The sequence below is a fragment of the Candidozyma haemuli genome (genome assembly GCF_002926055.2).
Source record: "Candidozyma haemuli strain B11899 chromosome Unknown B_2014730914, whole genome shotgun sequence".
Taxonomy (NCBI): domain Eukaryota; kingdom Fungi; phylum Ascomycota; class Pichiomycetes; order Serinales; family Metschnikowiaceae; genus Candidozyma; species Candidozyma haemuli.
In genome coordinates this window covers 509,732-534,083 of record NW_020289902.1, presented here as the reverse complement: position 1 = coordinate 534,083, position 24,352 = coordinate 509,732, and the positions used below count along the sequence as shown (strand labels likewise).

At 46.5% G+C, this 24,352-nt stretch overlaps 12 protein-coding genes and 1 non-coding gene across 13 annotated transcripts; 7 read left to right on the top strand and 6 right to left on the bottom strand. All coding sequences in view use genetic code 12, as the record gives it.

Annotated features, from left to right (window-relative positions):
- Positions 1-1,999: 1,999 nt before the first annotated feature.
- On the top strand, positions 2,000-2,692 carry CXQ85_001103 (ribulose-phosphate 3-epimerase; the record flags this gene model as incomplete). The annotated part of the gene is made up of 1 exon (XM_025484822.1): positions 2,000-2,692. One exon carries the CDS (start codon positions 2,000-2,002, stop codon positions 2,690-2,692), a length of 693 nt encoding a protein of 230 aa, XP_025339753.1.
- A 290-nt stretch (positions 2,693-2,982) lies between these two features.
- Positions 2,983-3,486, bottom strand: CXQ85_001102 (uncharacterized protein; the record flags this gene model as incomplete). The annotated part of the gene is made up of 1 exon (XM_025484821.1): positions 2,983-3,486. One exon carries the CDS (start codon positions 3,484-3,486, stop codon positions 2,983-2,985), a length of 504 nt encoding a protein of 167 aa, XP_025339752.1.
- A 128-nt stretch (positions 3,487-3,614) lies between these two features.
- Positions 3,615-3,698, bottom strand: CXQ85_001101. The gene has a single exon. It is a non-coding gene; the product is annotated as a tRNA-Tyr (tRNA).
- Positions 3,699-5,173: 1,475 nt separating this feature from the next.
- On the top strand, positions 5,174-5,872 carry CXQ85_001100 (uncharacterized protein; the record flags this gene model as incomplete). The annotated part of the gene is made up of 1 exon (XM_025484820.1): positions 5,174-5,872. One exon carries the CDS (start codon positions 5,174-5,176, stop codon positions 5,870-5,872), a length of 699 nt encoding a protein of 232 aa, XP_025339751.1.
- A 1,962-nt stretch (positions 5,873-7,834) lies between these two features.
- On the top strand, positions 7,835-8,479 carry CXQ85_001099 (uncharacterized protein; the record flags this gene model as incomplete). The annotated part of the gene is made up of 1 exon (XM_025484819.1): positions 7,835-8,479. The coding sequence occupies one exon, from the start codon at positions 7,835-7,837 to the stop codon at positions 8,477-8,479; it is 645 nt and encodes a 214-aa protein (XP_025339750.1).
- An 88-nt stretch (positions 8,480-8,567) lies between these two features.
- On the bottom strand, positions 8,568-9,188 carry CXQ85_001098 (uncharacterized protein; the record flags this gene model as incomplete). The annotated part of the gene is made up of 1 exon (XM_025484818.1): positions 8,568-9,188. The coding sequence occupies one exon, from the start codon at positions 9,186-9,188 to the stop codon at positions 8,568-8,570; it is 621 nt and encodes a 206-aa protein (XP_025339749.1).
- Positions 9,189-9,829: 641 nt separating this feature from the next.
- ATS1 (Ats1p) lies at positions 9,830-10,879 on the bottom strand (the record flags this gene model as incomplete). Its single annotated transcript, XM_025484817.1, has 1 exon — positions 9,830-10,879. One exon carries the CDS (start codon positions 10,877-10,879, stop codon positions 9,830-9,832), a length of 1,050 nt encoding a protein of 349 aa, XP_025339748.1.
- A 1,335-nt stretch (positions 10,880-12,214) lies between these two features.
- Positions 12,215-15,343, top strand: CXQ85_001096 (DNA-dependent ATPase; the record flags this gene model as incomplete). Its single annotated transcript, XM_025484816.1, has 1 exon — positions 12,215-15,343. The coding sequence occupies one exon, from the start codon at positions 12,215-12,217 to the stop codon at positions 15,341-15,343; it is 3,129 nt and encodes a 1,042-aa protein (XP_025339747.1).
- A 250-nt stretch (positions 15,344-15,593) lies between these two features.
- CXQ85_001095 (uncharacterized protein) lies at positions 15,594-16,319 on the top strand (the record flags this gene model as incomplete). The annotated part of the gene is made up of 1 exon (XM_025484815.1): positions 15,594-16,319. One exon carries the CDS (start codon positions 15,594-15,596, stop codon positions 16,317-16,319), a length of 726 nt encoding a protein of 241 aa, XP_025339746.1.
- A 112-nt stretch (positions 16,320-16,431) lies between these two features.
- Positions 16,432-18,429, bottom strand: CXQ85_001094 (uncharacterized protein; the record flags this gene model as incomplete). The annotated part of the gene is made up of 1 exon (XM_025484814.1): positions 16,432-18,429. One exon carries the CDS (start codon positions 18,427-18,429, stop codon positions 16,432-16,434), a length of 1,998 nt encoding a protein of 665 aa, XP_025339745.1.
- Positions 18,430-19,787: 1,358 nt separating this feature from the next.
- CXQ85_001093 (uncharacterized protein) lies at positions 19,788-20,123 on the top strand (the record flags this gene model as incomplete). Its single annotated transcript, XM_025484813.1, has 1 exon — positions 19,788-20,123. One exon carries the CDS (start codon positions 19,788-19,790, stop codon positions 20,121-20,123), a length of 336 nt encoding a protein of 111 aa, XP_025339744.1.
- Positions 20,124-22,000: 1,877 nt separating this feature from the next.
- On the top strand, positions 22,001-23,221 carry CXQ85_001092 (uncharacterized protein; the record flags this gene model as incomplete). Its single annotated transcript, XM_025484812.1, has 1 exon — positions 22,001-23,221. The coding sequence occupies one exon, from the start codon at positions 22,001-22,003 to the stop codon at positions 23,219-23,221; it is 1,221 nt and encodes a 406-aa protein (XP_025339743.1).
- Positions 23,222-23,508: 287 nt separating this feature from the next.
- On the bottom strand, positions 23,509-23,841 carry CXQ85_001091 (uncharacterized protein; the record flags this gene model as incomplete). The annotated part of the gene is made up of 1 exon (XM_025484811.1): positions 23,509-23,841. One exon carries the CDS (start codon positions 23,839-23,841, stop codon positions 23,509-23,511), a length of 333 nt encoding a protein of 110 aa, XP_025339742.1.
- Positions 23,842-24,352: the final 511 nt, after the last annotated feature.

Genomic DNA, 24,352 nt, shown 5'->3' with positions numbered 1-24,352 from the left:
ACTGCCTTTTTTGCACCCAGTGCGGGTTTTCCGTCCCAAGCCCCAAGCCCCAAGAATATCCAGAACAAAGAAGTGGAGGAGGAAAAGAAAAGTGAAGAGAAGAAGTAGAAGAATGGGTTTGGATGGAGAAGGTAGAAATAAAGTGAGTTTTTAACGTAATTGTGCATTGTTTGAAGATGGAGAGTTGGAAGATGAAGCGTCTTTGGCTGCAAACGCGGAATCTGAAGAACCAGGAAGAGAAGGTGAAGTGGAAGTGGAAGTGACACAAAAAAGACAAATTGATGGATTTGATGGAAGTTTTGGTTTTGTGGTTTTTAAACAGATAAGAAAGATATGGTGGGTTTGGAGGTAATTTTGGGCAAAGTATGGAGACTTAGTGGATGATGGTCCTTCTCAGTCTATGTCTTTTTCTGACTACTCTGCCTATTCTACTTCCTGTCTTTTCTTCAATTCCTGGCGAACAATGGATGGTTGCTTCTCCACGGCTTCTGGATTGTCTTTTCGTAACGAATGCACCCCGATAAGCCTTTTGTCTTCTTTTTCTTTGCTCTTGTCTTTCTCTTCCTTGTCTCCATAGATAAGCTTTAGACTGATCGTGGACTGACTACGCCTGGCGATTTACGAGATAAAACACCAACCGTTTATTTTTACAAAACCATTACGACTACTTTCTTATTTAGTCTAGTTTTTTAGTTTATTTTTTATCTAATCCAACAGTCGTCTGTGTTGTCTGTGATAGGAAGGCTGAACCGCTGGCTGGACCCTGGATGCGCTAGTTTACCGAACCTGTCAAGTCCAAGGCAAACCGGCGCCTACCATTTTTGGAAACCCGAGGGAAAGGAAGAAAGTACGAGGTGAATTGGTGGTGAAGGTGGAGTTGGGGATTCGGATCAGAGGAGGTGGTGGACGGTTATCGCCGAAGTGGTGGGTTGGGGATGCAAATAAGGGAAGAGTTTGTAATGGCGGTTCCTTTTGGGTTGCTATTTTTGGGGGGAGTGAATTTACAGAGGGTAAAAGGGTCTGGTGGTTTCGTTGTGTTGGTTAGTGGACGGTATTACTCGTTCTTGGACTACAGTGGATTCAATGGTAGGGATGGAAGCCTAGGGAGAGTAGATACATAGAGTAAATACCCTAATTGGCTAAAACTAAAACTGAATAATTTTGAATCTGCTTTTAAAACTGGCATGGTGAATATGATTCGTTTATCTCCATTTCCCTCAAAGAGGTACTAACCAATCCGAACCTATACATATAAATTACTACCCAACTCATTGGAAGTTGAATTGGTCTATAAAAACGTTAAAAATGCCATTTAAATAATACTCTTGAGCTTTTATTGGTTTTCCCCAAGAGTGGGTTATGGTTAACCATTGCTGTACAATGAGCCATCCAGGCAGCCACTAGCAACCTCCCAAACCAACCAAAAGACGCCTTTCGTAAGCCGAACAACTCAATTCAGAATAGTAATTATTGGCAAAAAAAATGAAAAGTATCAAAGTCACAGTTGCCACTTCATTGCCTGCCTTGGACACTACAGTACTCCCAGTCCATCCACTGTACTCTCCAACCAACCCACCACCACTAACCTCAAACATCCAATTTACTCAATTCCATCTAAATCTCTTCAAACTCTCCATCCAAATCCATTTCCCCATTTACTTCTTTTTTCTACCAAAAACCAAAAACCACCTTCCCTTCCCTTCCCTTCCAGTAGACCAGCCCTCACTCACCTCTCCAGCATCCACCAAACCCCCATTCCCCCACCAATTCCCACCACAAACTCCCCAAATTTTTTCACCAATCCTTTCACATTATTCTACTAAACCCATTTCACCAAAAATCATCTTCCTCCTATAATTTCCACGCCTTCCTCGGCACTTCCCGCCTTTTCAGTCTTTTGCAGCCAAACTGCCCCAGCGCAGTGCACCCGTCCACCACAGTACTTGCTACTTCCCAGACTCTCCAACCAACCAACCACTCCTCCTCCTTCTTCTCCACCATGGTTAAAGCTATCATTGCCCCCTCCATCCTCGCTTCTGACTTTGCCAACTTGGGATGCAATTGCCATAAAATGTACGACTCTGGCGCCGACTGGCTCCATATAGATGTCATGGATGGCCACTTTGTGCCTAACATCTCGCTAGGCCCACCGATCGTGAGCAGTTTGCGTAAGGAGTTTCCTAGAAAGGCAGAAAAGACGTTTTTTGATTGCCATATGATGGTGGCCGAGCCTGAGAAGTGGGTGCCTGAGATTGCCAAGGCTGGCGGTGACCAGTATACTTTTCACTATGAGTCTACCAAGGACCCTAAGGGCCTTATCAAGTTGATCAGGGAGCATGGCATGAAACCAGCATGTGCTGTGAAGCCAGGCACGCCCGTGGACGTTTTGTATGAGCTTGGGGATGAGTTGCACATGGCGTTGGTGATGACGGTGGAGCCTGGGTTTGGCGGACAGAAGTTTATGCCTAACATGATGTCTAAGGTGGATGCATTGAGAACGAAGTTTCCCCAGTTGAATATCCAGGTTGACGGTGGTTTGGGCAGGGAGACGGTGCCTGCGGCCGCTGACGCTGGTGCCAATGTCATTGTAGCAGGTACGTCTTGTTTTACTGCTCCAGACCCGGTGGAGCTTATTGATTTTATGAGAGAGACTGTGAATGAGAGTTTGAAGGCCAAGGGTGTCTATTCGTGAGCCAACCAGGTTGAACCAAAAGTTGAACCGAAGGTTTAACCGGAGGTTCAACCGGAGGTTGGTTGAATGAAAGCTGCCCACTGAACAGAGAAGTTAGCTTTCCAACCTTCGGTTGGTTGAACAGAAGCTGCCAACCTTCGGTTGGGGCAAGCTGCCAACTACCGCTGGCTAATACAGAAAGCAGCTGCCAGCTACCGCTGGCAGGCACGAAAATAAATACCTATGTCTATTACCGATAAACCGAAGAAAAATCACTACTTTACTCCAACTCTGGAAGCTCCTCAGCCTCCTCAAAATGCCTGGACTCCAATCGTGGTGCCTTCGCCAGAGACATTCAACTTCATCCCCACAGCGTCTGTGTCTTCAACAACAGCCCAAAGCGCCGTTTTCACCTTCTCCAACTGCGTTGGTTCCTTCTCATGCTTGTTTTTCTTGCCCACCGTTTCACCATCAGCCATATCCACATCCATCTCCTGCTTGGCCTGGAGATCAATGTTCAACTGCTCGTTTCTCTTAGCAATGTACCTGCTGTTTCTTTCGATCTTTCTGGCTCTCTTGCCTGTCAATTTGTTGGTGGTGACTCCTGTGGAACGAGCTGGCATTTCGCCGTTATAAAGAGCCACTGCCTTGGAATCTGTTGGTCTAGGCACCGTATTGGTGTTGTATCTGCCATGGGATGATCTGGTAGGCAAAGCAGTGGCGGCACGTGCTGCTCTTTTCTTGCCTAGTTGTTGAGCGTGATGGGCTCTATGTATTTTGTTTTTTGGTTTATTGACTGCGTTTCTGGAAGGCATTGTGGGTGGAGGTTTGGTGGTTTAGTAGAAGTAGATTAAATGTATGAAGAGATGCGATGGGTAGTGAAAAAAAAAAAAAAAGAATGGGGTTGTGCGTGAAATTTCGCAGTGGGAAAAAAAAGAAGAAATCTCCCGGGGGTGAGTCGAACACCCGATCTCAAGATTACAATCACATTACAGTCTCGCGCCTTAGCCAGCTTGGCCACCGAGAGGATTTCAAAGGGGTTTGCGTTGGGTGGGGATAATAGGGGTAATTTGGGGAAGCTATGCTGAGACCGCTGAAAGTGGTCTCAGTTTGTGCAGAAGGTTCATATTAGTACCTATGAGAAATTTGAGCAAAATCCGGCGATTTTTGAGCGAGTTATGGCCAAAAACGTGTTTTCACCTGGTAAATTGGTCTACTGGAGATCCCCAAAACCATTATCCAACCGTCCATATCATCTATTCCATAAGTATATGTATATAAAGCATATTTTAAAGCAAACTAGATTTAGATGGCCCCAGAACTGTGGATCCCAGAGAACCAATCCTTGTCCAATTACCTATATTCAACGACTGTCCCAGGCCATCCCCAACTTCCAACCTCCAATCTCCAATCTCCAACCTCCAACCTCCACTTTCCAATCTCCCTAATCACGTCCCACGTTTCTTCATCCACACGGCTGAAGAACGACCCTTTGGCCCGCAGCCGTAGCCCTCTCAGCCACAGAAACACGTCTCAGCCATAATTCCCACTTCCCACAAAGAAAGAGCCATTCCAGGACGACGTGGAGCCACAATATTTACGAGCCACCTAAAACGGAAAAACACGAGCCCGTGGAGCTTCTCAGAAGATCCCCATTATCATACTATCGTCGTCTGAACTGCTGCTGCTTTCACTGGAACCAGCACTGGATCGAGATTCCCGTTTCAGATCCCGTTCCGACGACAGGCTCCCGCAAAGAATAAGGTCCACCAAAGCGTCCAAATACTCCACCCACTTAAAGAATTTCAGAGACATGCGGTTCCCCAACAGTCTCCCAGTCTCCCCCAGACAATATATATCCTCCTCAGCTTCGCCTCATGACGGACCCGAAACTGACCACCCTGTAAACCCCCAACCCTCCATCTTCCCCTGCCGCTCAGGCCGTGCAATTTCCGAAAACCTCAGCACATCCTTCTTCCATCAACAAAGCATAGGCTTGTTCCATTACGCCGCGGGGCTCATGAGGCTGAACACGCTAAAACAACACAAAAATAATAAAAAGAAGCAGGAAAACACGACTTTCTGGTTTATTTTTCAGGAACAGGTTCCCGCAGATCGGTGCATTCAGCAGGTGAAATATACCATCAAGGACCAAATGGAATATCTACCAGCTGCCATTTTCTCAGCCGTACACCTGTCAAGCGCATCTTTTTCCTTCGTTGCAGAAGCGAAAAAGCACCCTTGAGAGAGTTCAAACTACACCAACCAAAACTGAAATTTCCACAACCCCTATTTCCCTCCAGTCTGTCATTTTTGGAGACGGTTTCCCCTTTTCGGTAGCATTGTCGTATTGGGACGTTCCCCGTCATGTTTGCGCAGGAACACGCCTATTGGTATTGGGGGAGTTTTGGAATGGCTGCGAAAAAGCCTCGTAAACGGCAGAGCCTGCGGTATATAAAGAGAGGTATCTGCTGAAACTGAAATAAAGCATCTACCTTTTCCATGACTTTCATTCCCCTCCTTTTTGCTGCTCCTGCTCTTGCTGCTGTTGCCAGAAGAGCTGACAACGACTATGCTGAACAGTACTCGTCTATTTTAGACCAGTTGGGTGAGTACTCTGACTTTGGTGGAGCCTACTCTGACCTTCTGTACCTTACCGACGACGACTACTACCAGTCAATTTACGACGACTACTCTTTGGGCGACTACACTGCTCTTACTGGTGCTGCTTACACTTCGGCTTTGGCTGAGGCGCTGAGCATTTTGGGCAATACTGGCGCTTTGGGCTCGTATGCTGCTTTTTCCACTTTGGCTGATGACATTGAGTCGGCTTCGGGTGCTGGCAATGCCGGTCAGGCTTCTGTCACTTCTGGCGGTGACTCTGAGTCGTCTGGCTCCAGAGGCGGCTCTGGTTCGGCTTCTGGCCGTTCTTCTGCTACTGGTTCTGGTGCTTTGTCTGGCGGTGCTGGCGGTGCTAGCGGTTCCGGTTCCGGTTCCGGTTCTGGCTCTGGCTCTGGCTCTGGTTCGGCCTCGAGAACCGGTTCTGGCTCCAGATCTTCTGGTTCTGGTTCCGGCTCGGCCTCTAGCGGTGCCTCTGAGTCTGGCGGCTCTTCCTCCTCTTCTGACGGTCTTGCCGGCCGTTCTACTCAGTACTACGGTGCTGGAGGTGTTGCTGCCGTTGCTGCTCTTCTTTTGCTTTAGATACCCTAGATGTATGAATGTTCCAATGGAGGTGTAGAAAGCAACCAAAAGAACAAAAATTACCCTATAATTCAATAAACAGTCCAATACTACCATTCCCTGAGCACTCTTTCCTCTAAGCACCTGCAAATGGCTGCAACTCGGTTCGGTGCGTAGACGGTTCCATGCCATGGCTGAGTCGCCCCGCCTCCAAACTTAACCCATTATCTGGTCACTTTCTGTAATTCCATTTTTATTGTTTTACCAAGGCTATGTCTTTCTTTCTTTCTTTTTCCTATTCTTCATCTGGAGACTCTTGTATCACAAGACGGTGGGCCCCCGCCTCTATGCATACCAATGTCAATAAGTGTCTTGCTAGTACTGTAAAGCTTACTACAATGGCTCCTACAATGGCTCCAGCCGAGTGTCGGCTAAAAGTGACCATATTCCCGAAACAGAAGAATAATTGGTATTGGACAGGGAAGGTGAATTTGGAGAAGTAGTTGAAACTGGGGATATGTCTTTCGTATACGGCTTGTCTATACGGCGCGAGTCGCTGGTTGAACAGATTACTCGTAACCACCATACTCTGGCAGATATAATCACCCAGAAGTTGTATTCTATACGTTTATGTCTTTTCAATCATATTTCACCTTTTGTGTTTTATGTCTTACCCTTTTGCCGTTGCCTTGCCCTGCCTTTTACCCTTGGCGCCTTAGTCTAATACTACGCAATGTAACCTTCTCAGCACCCTCATTGGTCACTTCACTCTACCCCCACCAGTTCCACAAAACCATGAAAACCCTCTTTCTCCAATTGTTACTCTTTACCATCTCCATAGCCTACGCGTCTTCCCCTCGTCTTCCCCCTCCCCTTTCATACGGAACTCCGATTAAACCTCCAAACAACTCCCTCCCTCCTTCCTTGGACAATACTCTTCCTCTTTGTTAAGAAACCTAAGAAACCTGGGCACCGCCAGGAGACCATTGTCACCCAAATACCCATTTCTTACTCTTCCTACTTGGAATGGTAAAATCCACATTTTCTTTACCCCCTGGTTGCCAATTGAGTTTCACAAAGTATGGTGATTTCCACCGTTTGCAGCCATTTTCATGCATCCCCACTCAGCCCGGACCAAGGGCCAAAAAGATGAAAACCGTGCTGAAAATTCCAGTTATTACGGAAACAAAACGATAAGACTACCATTGTGTTCGTCTCAGCGTCCTCTTTCCGTTGCTACCACTATCTTCCTCAAATTCCCATTCCTTCCCAAATTCTCCCCACCCCTTGTCCACTTCCATAAATAACTGGCATGCCATATTTACAGATCGCGGGTACGCACGCCAGGCAAAAGTCAGATCAGGAAAGAACAAAGCCCGAGGCAAAAAATGGCAAAGCCAGGGAACCACGGGAAGCCACTCCTCAGCCGAGGAACAAAAGCCAAAAAGTACCTGTCAACTATAAATAGAGGCCGATTCCCACTTTTTATTCACCAAATTCTGCCTTTTTTACCACTCCCTGGTCCTCACCTGCTTGTCTCTTTTTTCTGTCAATCCACCTTTTTGTGTCTTTTTCTTTTTTTCTGCCTTTTTTTTTCGTGCTTGGCCCTGCCTCGTCTGGCGCGAGCCATTTACGCCCAAAGAGTCAAAAACATCCAAATCGGATGCGTCTGGAAAACCCCCAATTCTTTGGTCTCTTCACCGCCAGCGCCCCCAATCTCGGCCAGTTTAGTAATTGAAATCTTCTTATTATGATAAGCCAAAAAAATCGACATATTTTTTCCCAATTTCCTCCCTTTCCTCACCTTTCTGTCCATTCCGTTGCGATGGACCCGCCTTATTACTCGCAGGGCCGCAGCGCTTCTGAAGAATTCGGCCCATTATTTTTGGCCTTCCCCACCGCAGGTATAAAAGGGCCGTGATTTCCAACTTCTTTCGTCTTCCCTTTTTTTTCATATTTCCCACATCTTCCTTTATTCACAAAATGCAAAAGTTCGCTTTCATCCCACTCGTTGCTGCTGCTCTTGCCGCTTCTGACGTGCCAAACCCTCTTGGTGACACTACTTCCTACACTGGCACTTTGGCTTCTTCCTACTATGCTGCCCTTGACGCCTTCTACGGTCAACCATCTGTCGCTGCTGCTGTCGAGGCTGCTCGTACTCTCGCTTCCGACGACACTTCTGGTTACAATGCCTGGGTGACTTCTTTCTACGGCCAATACGGTGGTGACTTCCAGAGCATTGCCTCTGAATACGCTGATGTCTTCACTCAGAACGACATGGAGAGCGGCTCTGTGTCCATTGGCTCTGTTGCTGACTCTGACGTTTCTGACTTCCTCAACTCCGTCACTGCTTCTGGCGATGCTTCCTCTGTCGCTTCTGGCGTTGCCGCTGCTAACCTGAGAAACTCCACCAGATCTGGCGGCGCTGGTTCCGGCTCCAAGTCTGGCTCTGGCTCTGACTCTAAGTCTGGCTCTGGCTCCAAGTCTGGCTCCGACTCCAAGTCTGGCTCCGCCTCAGCTTCTGGTACCTCTGGCAGCTCTTCCAGCACTGACAACGGCGGTGCCCGTTCTGGCTCTTTCATGGCCGCTGGCGGTGTCGCTGGTGCCGTGGCTCTTGCCTTGTTGTAAGCATGACGTGAACAATTCAATAAGACCTAATACTACTGTCTAGTTATAATAAAACGTTATCCATTAATCGTATAATTTCGTTATCCATCTAATCAAGTTCCTCAAGAAAGTTCGGGTTGGTCTGGAGCTTTGTCCGGAACTTTTCCCACCATGTGTCGAACGCCTTCATGGGCACCTTCCCGGCAGGGTCCACAAACCCACTGAGATAGTTATAAGCGTGTTTCACAATTCTATTGGCCAAATTGGCAATATCCAGTGGTGCCTTGGGTGCTGTCTTGGGAACATTGTTTCTCGGGACAACCGCCGAGGAATTCTTCTGTTTTTCAGCCAGCAACAACTGCTCGGCTTGTGGAGTAGGTTCAATGGATATACCAATGTTGATAGTGGCATTGGCAGAAGCTGTGGCGTCGTCATTCATAGCATCGTCGTCAGCCAAGTACGACGTCAGCAGACCACTAGTATTATTCAATTTGAAAATCGCCGACGGCTTCACTGGATTGAGTCCCCCAAGAAGCCTAAACTCGGCACTGTTCAGAAGCTGGAAGTACACCAACGCTGTAAAGTTGGGGTCGGTGAAGTCTGTCTGGGGAAGCAAGAACACAGCTACATGGTTTATGCTGGCTGCATTATCAATTGTAAGCACATATTTCGTAGGCTCCACCTGCTGGGCCAACTGGATCGGTCTGCCTGAACAAACTGCTCCAAACATATTGTAAAACACGGGTTTCCACTGGGTTGGTAAAGAAGGTGGGTTTGCTTTATATGGAGGGTTACCCGCACTGGGTCAATCGAGAAGGTTCCCTACCATGCAAAAAAAGCCGCGATGAGTTTTTGATGCTTCTTCAACATTGTGCTGATGATTTCTGGGCCTGGGATGGTAAAACATTCTTTTGGGTTCCAGGAGGTTGTCAGTGCAATGGGACAGCTAAGATGGAGGGGCTTTTTAGATCCACGGAGCCTCGCCGATACTTTTGTCCCAGAGCAACGCGTTGAACATATTTTCCATCTTTGAGCCTGATTCATTATCGTGGCATAGATGAATATGGGAAAGATACCTCGCTACAGCGTTTGGATGGCTATGACGTGGAGACCAACGATGGGAATTGGCTGGGGTGGTACACAGACGGTAGTATCAGTCCAGCAGGGCCAAGGACGTGTAGATTTGTTTAGAACGAGTAGTCATTGAATGTCTCTTATTGAAGGTTGAAGAGATTACGATATGGTGTTGTTATGGTATCCACCATGGTGGATCACCGTGGTTTTTTAAATCACCATACCATGCTAGGTGTTGAAGTACATTGGGTAAACGGAACCACTGACCTGACGAGTCCATACCTTCCATCATACCCATTACTTCACCTTCACAACAACCCACGTAGTAGCACAACCAGCGGCTAACTTCACCACTTCGTTCTTCCCATCGTATATCTCATTAAGATAGTCATAGGTCACCAAAGCTGTCTCATCCTTTGCTTCAGCAGGTGGTCCACAATTCCCGTGTTCGCCCCAGCCCCATGCAAGAACCCTACCGTCTTTAAGCAATACCAACCCGTGCTCTGATCCAACTGTGAAATCAATGGGTGTTACTTCATCATTGAACTTGTACAACTGGCCATGCAGATTATTACCTTGGGAGAAGATATTGATACCATTCTCTTTGGGCACAGACCAGTGAACTGACGACCACATCGCTTTCACGTTAGTAGCACCTTCAGCACTTATCGTTTCAGGATTCTTACCCAAAATATCAATCTTCTTCCCATCAAATACCACTGTCCTGTCGTGTGCCATTATAGCAGAACTTCCCGAGAACTGAAGCCTCTCTGGCTCCCAATACACCGGCACTGGCTTTCCCTTTTCTGAAACCTTCGTCACTTCACCCAATTGACCTTTTCGGCACGCTCCCCAGCCATATGTACCCTCTTCAGTCACCACAATGACATGGTTTATCGAAGACTTGACATCTAGCACTCGACTTTTCACTGGAAACCTCACATCAAAAAGCTCCTCGGCAAGTATAAAGTTCTTCCCAAGCCCCAACTCTCCCTTGGGTCCATATCCACATGTATACACTGTATCGTCTTCACTCACAAACACAGAGTATTCCCAACCAGCTGCCACAAACTTCCATTTCCCAGGCACCTTAGTAAACTTCTCAACCACTTCAGGTCCCTTAAACCCACACTGGCTATATTCGTTGCTGCCTGCAGCCACCACCAGTCCATCTTCAAATAGTATAAGTGTATGGTTGCCTCCACAAGCAAACGTCACAGGACGAGTATGAGGGAAATCCGTCTCAACTTCACATAGTGTATTTCTGTCTTCATCGTCTCCAAGCCCAAGCTGGAAACTACCGTTTGAACCACATCTAAGGATCTTATACACTGGCTGTTCTGTCATGGAGTAGTGGTTATGGTGATACTCTGCGCGGTGAAAAATAGTACCCCAGATTTCGTGCTGGGCAGGGGAGAGGGCTGTATAAGGAGAGAATTTATGGTTGGGAAAGCTTTATGGTTTGATTTCATGGTTATTTAAGGGCGGTTTGGGAGGTTCTTGTGGGATTTTTGTTGATACCTGGTGGTGGTTCAGAGATGGGTTCAGTGTGGCTGCAAATGGTTCAGAGAGACTGAGATGAGATGGAGCAGAGGGTGGTATAAATGCTTCATATGGGTTTTTTTTATAGCTTTGGGGAGAAATTAGGGAAGTGTTTGTAGAAGCTATAGATAGAAGATCCAGGTCAAGGATTAGGTATTGCAGGTCAGGTTATTGGTTATGGCTGGGATGTAGTGTTAAGATGTCAAGGGATGAACAGATAGTGGGTTAAATCGGTTGGAATGATTGGAAAAGTGTATATTTCATTCATTTGGTAATTATAAGGTCTTGATCTTCTTAGCTGTATATTGAAGATAGGGTTAGCTATATCAACCATAGAGTAAGGTTTACCTAACGTCCATAAAAAGAAACGAGAGACAGTTGTAGAAGCTCGAGAACTGAGGTGCCAGTTAGCCAGAAATGACCAAAAATTTACCAATAAAAGCAGGAAAATGAAGTAGTTTAATATCTCCCGTACGTATACTATCCTCTTCCTGGCGGCCTCCAGACAACCACCCCAAGTACATCTAGCAAACGTTGTACCCAATAAACACCCTAATTCATTTTAACAGCCGTAACAAAGCCGTTTGAACTTATCCAACCTCAAATCAAGTAAATTAAATTACGTTATTCACCTACGACTTTTTACTCATTACTTCCACAACCACTGCCTCTCCACCCCATCCTGTCCTTCCATTCCCAATTACCAACACCCTTCCTACTCCCCAAAACATAAAACCGTTAAAACAAAAATTCACCGAAACCAAAACAACAATCAGTAAAACGAAAATAAATCTAATTCAATACCTAAACAACACATCTCTAAGACGCCCCAACCAACTCCCCTTAGCCCTCACGAAATGGGTGCAAAAACGCGAGCAACCACACTTCCCTAGGCTCCACCAACCGTCCACCATTTCCACCAAAAAGCATAAAAAAAAACCCAAAAAAAAGTCACTAAACCACCAAACCACTTTCTTAACATTTACAAACCGTCATTTCCTTCCCTCTACCACCCAAACGTCTTTCCCCCTCCCCCTCCACCAGCCTTGCCAACGGTACGCGCTGCAGACGTGAGGAAAAAAAGGTGCTCCATCGCCAAACGCCAAATCTATACATCCTTCCGTAAACCTCCACCAGGCCATGACGTTTGCCGACCAAACACCTCACAAACAGGCAAATGACGCTCTCCAGGTGCCGTCGCTGCTGCCGATAAACGTGAAGCTGTCGCCAGAAAAGCAGGACAGGCCTGCGATGCCTTCCCATACTCATACCCACAATGGTGGTTCAAGAACACAGGACCCCCAGACGTTGGAGATGAAAAACCGGTTTTATTCACATAAGTTCTGGCCTATTCTTTCGAAGCGGTTTTACTACTTGCCGGAGATCGAGATTTTCAAGGGCATGGTTCGTGGAAAGGGTAACCTACGAGACATCTCGCTGTGGTTGGCTGCCAATATAGATTTGGAGGCTAAGCTTGCGGAATATGATAGAGAGTTGGAGAGGAAGAGACAGGAGGAGGAAAGGAAGAAGGAAGAGGAGAAGACTAGAGCTTTGGCTTCGTCTTTTGCTCCTGTTTCGCAGCCACTGTCTTCGGTGCCACAACCAGGTAAGCTGTACGATGACGAGGATGCTTCGCCTGTGAAGAGAGGCACCGCCAGACAAAAGAGACCGCTGCTTTCGGAGCTCAAGCCGGATATTTCAAGCACGAAGATCGAGCTCCAGAAGCCTAAGGTTTCGATTTTAGAGAAGTATAGACAGAACCAGGGCAACAACCAGCCAAAGATTGATTATTTGTTTCAGAAATCGTTGGGTTCGGCGCCACAAAAGAGACGTCGTCTTGTTCGTGCCGATAACGCTGAACTCGCTAATCAGGCGTCCCTGGTTGGTCTGGCGCCTGGGTCTTTGCAGCCAGGCGCTTTGACTGCTGCGTTTAGCCATAATGAAGATGCCGTGCCGCGTCTTAAACAGTCGTTTAATGGTGGGGTTGATGATCTAGAACAGTTGGAAGAGAAGATCAGGGAGAACAAGAAGAAGAGCAAGAAGGTCCATGTGGCTGATAGTGATGATGATCTCGAGGAGGAAGACTTCAGCGATGATATGTCGCAGGAAGACGATGAGAATGCGTTTAATTCTGGCCTTACATCTATAGACGGCCAGATCTTGGAGTTTCTTAATAACGCTCCTCAGGAAGATATCATCGAGATCTGTAATATTCAGCCCAAGATCGCCGAGCTCTTGATCTCCAAGAGACCTTATAATTCGATCTACCAGATTTCTGAGGATAGATTTGATGAAGCTACTCCTGAGCCTGAAACCCAGGTGAAAAGACGTGGTGGTCAAAGGAAAGCTACTGGTCTCAAGATCGTCGAAAGCACAGAGTTCAGTCTTAAGGGTTACAAGGCCGTGGACTCGTTAATCAAGAAATGCTCCGACTACGGTAGCTTAATCTCTCGCCAAATGGATAGATGGGGAGTCAAGGTTACCGGTGAAGGTGAACTTAGCATGGTAGAGATTGCTGGTGGTGAAGAAAAGGATGAAGAAGACGATGATGTTGGTGCCAAGGGGCGTAGTATGCCATACATCAAGCACAAGCCTACACTTCTTGCTGAAGACGTCGAGCTCAAGACTTACCAGCAGGTCGGTATCAACTGGCTCAACTTGCTTTACCAGAACAAGCTTTCGTGTATTCTTGCTGATGAGATGGGTTTGGGTAAGACATGTCAAGTTATTTCTTTCATGGCTCACTTGAAAGCCACTTCCGATAATGGCAGCGCACATCTTGTGGTTGTTCCATCTTCGACATTGGAGAACTGGCTCCGTGAGTTCCAGAAGTTTTGTCCATCGTTAGTTGTTCAAGCTTATTACGGTTCGCAAGCAGAGCGTGAAGATTTAAGGTACGAGCTCGCCGAGTCTGAATACGATGTTTTGGTGACAACATACAACCTTGCAACTGGATCTCCTCCAGATTTCAAGTTCTTGAAGAACCACAGATTCGACATGATTGTGTACGATGAAGGCCACATGTTGAAGAACTCAAGCAGTGAAAGGTACAATAAGCTTATGAGGCTTAAGGCAAACTATAGACTACTTCTCACTGGTACTCCATTGCAGAACAATTTGAAGGAGCTTGTTTCTCTTTTGGCTTTCATGCTTCCAAACTTGTTTGTTGAAAAGAGAGAAGATCTTCAGGGTCTTTTTAATAAGAAAGCCAGTGTGGATACTACCTCGGATGATTACAACCCTCTCATGTCTCAGCAGGCAATTAATAAAGCAAAGACAATGATGACGCCGTTCGTTTTGAGAAGAAAGAAGGCTCAGGTTCTCAAGTATCTTCCTGGAAAGAGCCACGAGGTGATCAAGTGTCCATTGACGACCGCCCAGAAAAACATTTACGATGGTTTCATTCGCCAGGGTAAAGAAGCAAAGGCAGAGAGAGAAAGAAGAAAGAAGCTTAATGGTAAAGACGCAAACGCAGCTCGTATGAGCCCCACAGCTTCTACTTCAAACGTCATGATGTCGTTGAGAAAGGCCTCCATGCATCCATTGCTTTTCAGAACCCAGTACAAGGACGATATGTTGGAAGAGATGGCAACGAAGATCATGAAGGAGCCAGAGTACGTTTCTGCCAACAGAACCTACATTGTGGAAGATATGCTGGTGATGAGCGACTACGAGCTCAATGCCCTTTGTGAGAAGTTCCCCACAACGCTTGGCTCGTACGTTCTTGACGAAGCCAAATGGTTTGAGAGTGGAAAGGTTACACAGCTTTTAAAGATCCTCGAGCAGGTCATTGAGAAGAAAGAGAAGGTGCTCGTGTTCTCGTTATTCACGCAAATGCTCGATATTCTCGAGAGAATCTTGAGTTTCAAAAACATCACCTTCGTCAGACTAGACGGTCAGACCAGTGTGGAAACCAGACAAGACATTATCGACAGGTTCTACGAAGACGATACCATTCCTGTCTTCCTTCTTTCTACAAAAGCAGGTGGTTTTGGTATCAATCTTGTTGCCGCCAACAACGTCGTCATCTTCGACCAATCGTTCAACCCCCATGATGACAAACAGGCAGAAGACAGAGCTCACCGTGTCGGTCAGACCAGTGAAGTGCTCGTGACCAAGCTCATCTCAGAACACACTATAGACGAGAATATCTTGATGCTTGCAGAAAACAAACTCCAGCTTGACCAGTCGATCAGCAGCGAAGGCAACGAAACCAAGATTGAAGAAAAAGCCGCCAGTATGTTTGAAAAGATCCTTTTTGGCGAATGATCCACCTTCCCATGACTCGGACTTGACTCGCGACACCGTTAGATGGCTGCAAAAAAGAAACGCAGAGTACCCACCCGAAATCCCCCGGAGGCACGGGTTTCTTTCGCAATCGCTCCATGCCATCTGCCGCTGCACATACTTTACCTGGTTCATAATTGGATCTCGTAACAAAAGTTACCACACTTTCTTTTATCCATATCTTTTCCATCAAACTTGACACATGTTTTCCAAAAGTCTAAGTTCACGTCTTATGACGCTAAGACGTCCTGCTATTTCCAGACAGCTCAGGAATCTTTTCATACAGACAGCAGAAACTCCGAACGAGAATGCTTTAAAGTTTCTTCCTTCCATGAACATCCTTAGGGAGAACGAAACCAGGGAGTTTTTGAGTGGTAGGGAGGCGGCGTGTTCGCCTCTTGCGGTGAAGCTTTTTGGTATTGATGGCGTTAAATCAATCATGTTGGGACTGAACTTTATTACTATTGAAAAACAAGGCGATGACTTCGAGTGGAGTCTCCTTAAGCCAGAGATCTTCTCGATCTTGACTGAATCTTTGTCTAATGGTACGCCAGTGGTGAACGACACGAGCGAGCTCTCGAACGATATTGGTTTTGATGAGGAAGACGATGAAGTGGTTCTGATGATCAAGGAACTCATCTTTACAAGAATCAGACCTGCTATTCAAGATGACGGTGGCGATATTGAATTCTCCAGCTTCAACGAAGACACTGGTGTGGTTTACTTGAAACTTAAGGGCGCATGTAGATCGTGTGACTCGTCGTCGGTGACGCTCAAAAACGGTATTGAGAGCATGTTGCAATACTACATTGAGGAAGTTCAAGAAGTCAAACAGATTGACGCTACTGATGAAGAAGAGGCACAGGCTGCTGCTCAACAAGAAGAACAGCCCGAGCCAGAGTTCAGCGCAGCTAGCGTTACACCAGCCAGAAGAGACGAGGCACCACCTTCATTGTAAATAGGGTACGATTTTGCATTACACGGGATATTAATAAGGCTTTGATAAATAAGATTTTTTTTTTATTAAATAATGTTCATCCTTTAACTTTTATGTAAGATCTCTGGATGTCTCACGACTTCTTCCGTTCACCTTTCCTTTCCTTCCCTGGTTGCCTCATTGAGTAATTATTGAAATATGGACCCGGTCCGTTACCCATTCCCATAGATTGAGGAGGCACTTGCGGCATTGAGTAGTAAGGATGGTACATGTAGCCCATTGGGTTTGGATAAGGTGCCGCATTGGGGTTCATCTGTGGTGGGGCTTGCTTTGGTGAATGTCCACCATTCTCCTCCTCCTTCTTTATTGGCTCTGGAGGTGGCTGCATGGGCATGTAATAAGGATAGTAATAGTAATCTGGGGGCACAAATGGAGAAGCCCCTGGCGATGCAGCATGGTTGGGTAGTCTGGGCTCATGCATGTAGAAGTTAGGATCATTCATGGGTAAGCTGAAACGCTTCCCGTAACCGTCATTATAATAATTGTAGTTTGAGCCTGAGCTGAGTGAAGACAGTGCCAGCTTTCCACTACCCAGCAGGTTATTATGTTTCTGTATAGCAAAGGACGCCTGGACAGCCATGCCAGGGCCGTTTCCAAGACTCACCACTTTGTTGTTGGTTAGAATGATAGCTCTGAGAGCCATTTTGAACTCCTCGTAGAATACAAATCCTATGCGTCCAAGCAGCTCGTCGGATTTCTTGGAGTAGAACTGAGGTTTGATGATTTTGGCGCTTTTCACGCCTTCAACACCAAACTGGTCCCAGAACAGCGCCCATAGATCGTCATTATTTTCAAATAAAATGGGTAAATTGTTCACGTAAACGTTTGTCTCTTGGTAATTCGAAGCCTTCATGAATTTGCTAAGGAATGTGTCGTCGTGGATATCTGAAGCTGACGGATCACATACTTTCATTTTGAGCAGCCCTGGTTCATTATAGGCATACAAAGACTCGGCACTTTCGTAAAGATGGTGATTATGTTTCCTCTGTGCAATGGAAATTTTTAGTCTTGGAGTGTCCAGCAGCTCTGGGAACTTATGAGGCTTGTTGATGTCTTCTTTGATGTCGTAGATATCCTGTTCCGAAAACTTATCAAACTCGTCAAATGTCAAGTCTCTCAAGTAGTATAAGCAGCGGAGAATATCCTGATTAAGGTTTCGTTCATGGGCGAAGCAGATAAACCCAACCTTGCGGAAAGACAAACTGTCCTCGCTGCCATGAGACATTGGCCAGTATATCGAGTCTATGGGGCCAAAAAGGGCGAATTTCTCCACGAGAGGACGCAACTCGTCGATTTTGGCTCGATTACTGAAGAAATCCCCGAGGTTTTCAATGACAAGCGTATCGTACAAGATGGAGTCTTCAGGGGCCAGGTTCACCAGCAGCAGCGACGAAGGCGCCAGATCGGGACACATGGCACGTTCTCTTTTGCTAACGTAACGGTTTACGTACAATGGCAAAGACAGATGGAACGGGTTCTGGGCCAAAGGCAAGTTAGACGTGATATAGTCAACGTCAAGGTAATTATCAAACTTGAGAATCGCCAGCGCCTCCAGATCCAGCAGATTCGAGGCCAATGACGAGGAAGACGCCAGGGAGGCCGAGGAAATGATATTCACGTCGCAAACCGACCGATACTTGGAGGCATCGTTGAAAAACGCATGGAGCTTATCTTGCAGCACAGAAGCCCGTGCTAGGTTCTTCACGAATAGCGTACCCGGATGAGATACGAACTTGGAGTAGTCAAACAGCACAGAGAACTTCTTCTCGAGCAAATACGCCACGGCAGCGTCGGCAGCCGCTTTCGTCGAGAAGGAAACGTCTATCGACGCCAGGGACTGGCCCCAGCGCCAGTGGTTCTTGGAAAGCTCATTCTTAAGCGATTTAAGCAGTCCCGGCAGCAAACCCTCCCTGGCCACAGACACCTTCAACGGAAAGTACTCCTTCAGAATGGAAGGAAGCCCGTTTTGTGGAGCCACCACCGAGTCGCCGTTTTCACTAGTCTGGGGTACAGCATGCGGGAGGTGGAAAATTAAGCGATTGAGCGAGTCTACCAAGGGGTCAACAGACATGGCAGCGAAGTGGTCAAGCAAAAACGTTTAAAAACAAAAAAAAAGTGGCAGACCGCAGCGTCAGAAAGAAAGTGGCACCGAATAAGGTCAGAAAACTGGGAGACAGAAAAAGGTGTTTTCCCACACAATAGGTCTGGCGCATACATACTGGGGTAAAAAAGAGCGAGAAATCACAAGCAGGCTTGACGAGAACAAAGCAAGGGCCCCAGTGGGGGCTGGCCCCAGGTGGAGGGTAAACAGAAACCAACGTTATTGATTTGGGGGACTTAGATTGAGAAGGTTAGATGGAAGGTTAGTAGTTGGATGGTTATTGGTTGGTTGGTGGATGGTTGGTGGTTGGTGGTCCGGATATAACTGGCTCTGGCTGGACTGGGCCCGAGGCTCTATGGCCTGCAGGGCTTTAAGCTTTGGGTGGGAGGTGGGAGGAAAAGAGGTGGGAAAGAGATGGGCAAGGGGAGGATGGAGGTAGTGAAGAGGAAGGTATTGGAAGAGTAAGAGATATATGGGGGAGTTGGGGGGACTTGGGGAGGGTGGTGGTGTGTCAGATGTGTCTTGTAGAGTATGGACTGGAAGTGAGTGGTGGGGAGTTTCGCAGCCATTTTGGGGAAGTATGGGTGGAGCATGAGAAAGCATGAGATGGAGGCAATAGCTCTTTAAATGTTCTAATTGGATTGGGCTGAAGCGGATTGGTGGATGATTGAGCTTGTTTGATTGGGTTTTGGTGACTTTGCTGACTTGGTGGTTTGGAGACTTCGGTGAAAATTGGTGAAAGTATGGGTCTTTGGGTGGTGCCTATGGACTGCTCTAGATGCTCCGGGTGACGACACTAAGGTTACAGATCTTGCCGGGACGGTTGGCGGTGGCGGCGGTGGAAGACGTATTTTGGCTTGCTTGGAGTGGTCCAGTTACAGTAAATGTGTTTTCTTTTTTCTTAGGCGTTGTTCTTGTGCTTTGCAGTGGTATCTCTATGGATTTTTCTTGTCCTCTACCTTCTCCCCAGGCTGGATAGCTTTTTGGCTCACAGAACCAAATTACAAGAAATAGGCAACTCAGTGTATTCTTAAAGTTAACTTTACCAGTTAAAAAGTATAATTAACCTTCCTAGGCGGCGTATTGCTTGTTTTGTGGGCACCGTAAGTGGTCCCACTCTGCGAGCACCAAGAGTGCTACAACTCCCCAACCAGCAACCGAATTCTTCTCAAATTTTTAAATCCTCTTTCCCTCTCCCTCTTAACTTATCCCCCACTGCTACTTACCTCCTCTCTCTTCCAATGGCTGGTGTCCATCTGGTGGCTGCAAAAGTCTGTGTCTCCTGCACATCTCCATCTATCAACCACTACCAACCACTGGAACCAACCATGATATCTGAAGAAGTACCCTTATCTTGCGGTGAATACACCGTTAGTGTGACTCGTGGAGAAGCTCCTAAGAAGCCTAATGTTGTCTATGTCACAGAACAGGCTCCGTGTGGCATTGGCTGTTATATCTATGCTATTCCTGGAAAGAAGCTGGATGTCTACACTGCAGTGTTACAGGCCAGTGGCGATAACACAGTGCTGGATTTGGCACATAGATTGGGCCGTGTGTTAGTTAAGAAGAGCGGTTGTCCTAGTTACGTTTGTGTGAGTGGTCTGGTGAGCGAGTTGGACCAGATGGAGTTGATGGGAAGAGTAGTGGCCATGGTGAGCTCTTAAGTGGGGGAATGGAGAGGCGGCAGCGTTGAAGGATGTGGGGGAGCTATCTGTTGCTGGACAGATTGACTGGATTGGGCTTGGATCAGGTGAAGCCGCTGGATCACTGCCAATGGCCATGAAGTTCAAATGGCTAAGAGGGTTGAACCCTAGGCTAAGAGGACATTGCTTGCTGGATCGTTCACAAGCATCCATTACATTTCAGGAAATAAATTGCTCGTTTGTGAGTTTAATTTGTTTTCTGGTGATTATGCTGACATTTCAAGGTAATGCCTTGTGTTGCATCCTACGACTTCGCTTGACATGGAAATGCTTCATCGGCTGATCCAATACCTGAATTGGCATCAACAGGACCCTTTTAGAAAGGTATGAACACCATTGAAAGCTCTGCAGCCTCAAGGCTATCAGTTTACCTCCACAGGCTGACATGAATAACCCAGAGAGCCAAGGAAAGCGAAGAACACCGTGACAGAACCCTTGAAGCAAATACAGAGACAGACAAATTAATAGAAGCTTTTCATAAGTACAAGCACCTCCAACGGTATAAAAACACACCAATCACGACTACAGAAGATCAGGCGATGCATTCACAGTATGGGCCGTTGGGAAGCCGTTTTGCAGCCATTCTGCAACAAAAACCGTTACAAACCAACGGCCATGCATCCCAACTCTAATTCACACCCCGAACCTTCCCACCATTCTATCCCATTTCATTCTTTCCGTCTACTGTGACCTCACCAGACAACCTCCTAGACTTTTCACCGAGGATACCTCGAATTCACTCCACTTTCACATCCAACCAGCCCCAATTGGCAAACTAGCATAAATTCCGAAAACCATCAAAACTCCACTATCCCCTCAGCCTGGCTTATCATATGCTGGTGGGGTCGTTATGGCTTTTCACATGCGGCGAAATCAACAATCGAAGTAACTCGCAAACTTGAACGAGCACCGGTGGTATTGTTGAACCTCACGTGTAGAAAGTGAAACGGAGGGGAATGCATAGATGGAGGATGAATCTCGGACTAAAAGTGGCTCGTGTTTGGGTTTTTCATGTCGCTGATTATGTGGGTTTTGGGTGTTTGTTGATATTGGTTGTACTTGATGGAGCTTATCTGGGGAGATGCGGAATGCGTTTCCAGGCGGAAATTTGATAAAGGCGGGAGATTGTCCATGTGGGGATTTAGAGAGACGGTAGCAATTGGTAGTTGTTATTGCTTGTTGGTGGTCATTATGGTTCTGGCTTCATGCTTCATCCAACGGTTACTGGGGTCTTGAAGTTCCATAACCATAGAGCTCTTGCCCAAACACCATTTAAGTAGAGAAGAGTTTTTCCAATGCAATCTCATAGACACAGAAAATGGTTTAAAGAATATTTTACCAAGTATTAAGAGGTCTCTTATAATTAGGTGTATCAACTCTTGACATACTCCTTTCCTGCGTTATCTTATCAGCCTACAAGCACTGTACCCATACATCTGCCCATCCAAGGCTGTTGGAGTCATTGGTATTTAACCAGTACTATAAATTCTATCCATTCATCCCATATCCACCATTTAAATAAAAGTCACACCTTTCCCTTTATCACTTCTTCCATTTCTACTGATACAGTGCTGATAGTGGGTGCAAAAATGTCGTCGCACCGTCAGTAGTACCCCCGCCATTTCCCGCCCCAAGGTCCAAAACAAAAAAGAAAAGCTGGATTTTAATAGAAACGTACCCCTATATTCCAATTCCACCCTTTAAATTCCTTTTCCAAGACTTCGTCTTGCCCTTGATGGACCCACCCTTCGTGCGACATTGTCGCCCTTTTGCACCCACTATTGATCCCAGGCGCATCTCAAAATTCAGAAACTCATCTCTGCTCATCGCCTTACAAAATGGATAACCTGGCCAAAGTCACCAAAGCGCCCAAAGCGCAGCCTTCCAGAAAAGGCAAAAGAGCTTGGAGAAAGAATATCGATGTCCAGGAAATCGACGAATCTTTAGACGCCAAAAGAGATAAGGAAATTTTGCATGGAAAGGAAGACGCTGGAGATGAGTTCGTTATCGATACACAAGCCACGGTTTCCAAGAAAAAGCCTGAAGCCAAGAAGCTTAAGATGACTGAGATCTTAAGCAATAAGTCGAAGGTGGAACCTATCAGATCTCGTACTGTCAAGAAGAAGTACAGTGGCAGTAAGGTCAAGGAGTTGATGGCATTGGCAGGACGCCTGCTTACTGAAGATAAGAGCAAGAAACGTTTGGAAAAGGATGGTCTTATTAAAGGTGGCGATGTTGACGTCTGGGGCGAGGAGGAAGAAACCGGCTTGCCTGAAGAGTTGAAGAAATCTGCATATTTATCTGTCACGAAACCTACCAAGGTGCCTAAGACACTACAAGAAGCTCCTATTCCTCTTACGCTTCATAAGTCAAAGGGCAGTGTTGAGCACGACGTGGACGCAGGTAAGTCTTATAACCCTTCTTTGGAGCTGTGGCAGGCATTGATTGACCGTGAGTTTGACGCTGAGAGCAGTGTGGAGATCAAGCGCCAGGCTATGGCCGAACACGAGAAGAGAATCGAGTTTCTTATTGAGAACTTGAAGGAGGACGAGTTTGAATCTGAGGATGAAGAGGAGGTCAAGGCTGTTGAAGAAGAGCAGGATGTTCCAGAGGAAGAAAAGTATAAGCTTTCTCTTAATGCTCCTGCCAAGTGGAACAAGAAGACCAGAACCCAAAGAAATAAGATGGCTAACAACGCAAAGAAAAGAGAGCTCGAGGAGAAACTTAGAGATCTTAGAGTGAGAATGAAGGAACTTCATCGTTTGGAAGATATCGAACAAGAGGTTGAAGATAAGCAGGATGCTCTGCTGAAGAAGGGCCCTAAAAAGAAGAAGTACTCACGTCACGGAAGAAACGAGGTTATTTTCAAGCCTATCGATGTCAAGCTTTCAGATGAGTTGACTGGTAACTTGAAGAACGTCAAGCCAGAGGGTAACCTCTTCTACGACCACATGCACAAGCTCCAGGCCACCGGTAAGATCGAAGCCTTGGGACTCAGAAAAAGAAGAAGATACGCTCCAAAGATTGTCGAGAAGCACGCCTACAGACACTACAAGTAAGGGTAGGGTTGTTTTTTGTTGGCAGGGATATTCAGAGGTACTAGTCAGGCACCTCCACGCTCTGGTTTAAGCCCAGTCCCTAAAGAGCACCTCCTGCTGCTGTCACCCTTGACTCTGAAGACCAGAAATTCCTGGTCGGCATTCCTGGCATTCCTGGCATTCCTTTTCACCATATCAGCGTCTGCTACGCAGCGCCATGTACACTAGAAATACACTTCACGCTACAAAACCCCCATCCTCTACCTACATCATTCCTCTCTCTTATTTGTCGTATTATGCTATATTCATCAACTGAAGTCCCAAGAACCGGAGACGTAACCTCTGTACAATCTCTCTCTGAAAGTGAAAAACTGGTCCTTGTATGGGGTCCAGTAAGTCTGCTGCACAATGTGAGAAGTCTTGAAGTGCTCAGGAGCAATAGCTTCACTCGTCTGGCCTCTCTTGGTGCCTGTCAAGAGCTGGTCTCTGGCCATCATCTTCTCGTCCCAGGCGTCCAAGTCCCACCTGTCGTTCTTCCAGCCGTTGTCCCAGTATCTAATAAAGCCGACACCGTGGCCGGCCAAGCCAAAGAACGCCGTCATGATGGCGTATGGCAACAAGCCTTCGAAAGGAACTGGCATTGTTGGTGTAGTTTGGTTTCGGTTTAGGTTGAAGAATCCTGTAATGAGGAAAGATGGTGAGTTGATTGGCTGCGAAGTCGTGCGCGGTTCATAAGAATGGCTGCAAACGGACTGGTCAAGAGGAGTCAATGGACCAGGAATGAACAGTAGAAGATTAAAATAAAGTGTATTATTATATTTATTCGCCTTTGGACTCATTTTGATCTTCTGGTGCCGTTTTGCTTACTTTTGTGACGTGTTTAGGGAGTCCTTTATATCCACCTTTCCACCATACCAGTACAGTATACATGATACTCTAACAGTGAAGCAATTATATATCTATAAATATGTTTAGAATCTCTATTTATTGAAATCTTCATTTCTTTACTTCAGACGCCTTCTTGAACTCCTCCATAAGAGCGTGCTTCGATATTTCCCAGGTGCTGGTCACCTCAATGTTCAACCAAACTACACCTCTCCTACACTCGTCCAGGAATCCCGAATTCATTTCTGTATAAACGTTCCTTTGATT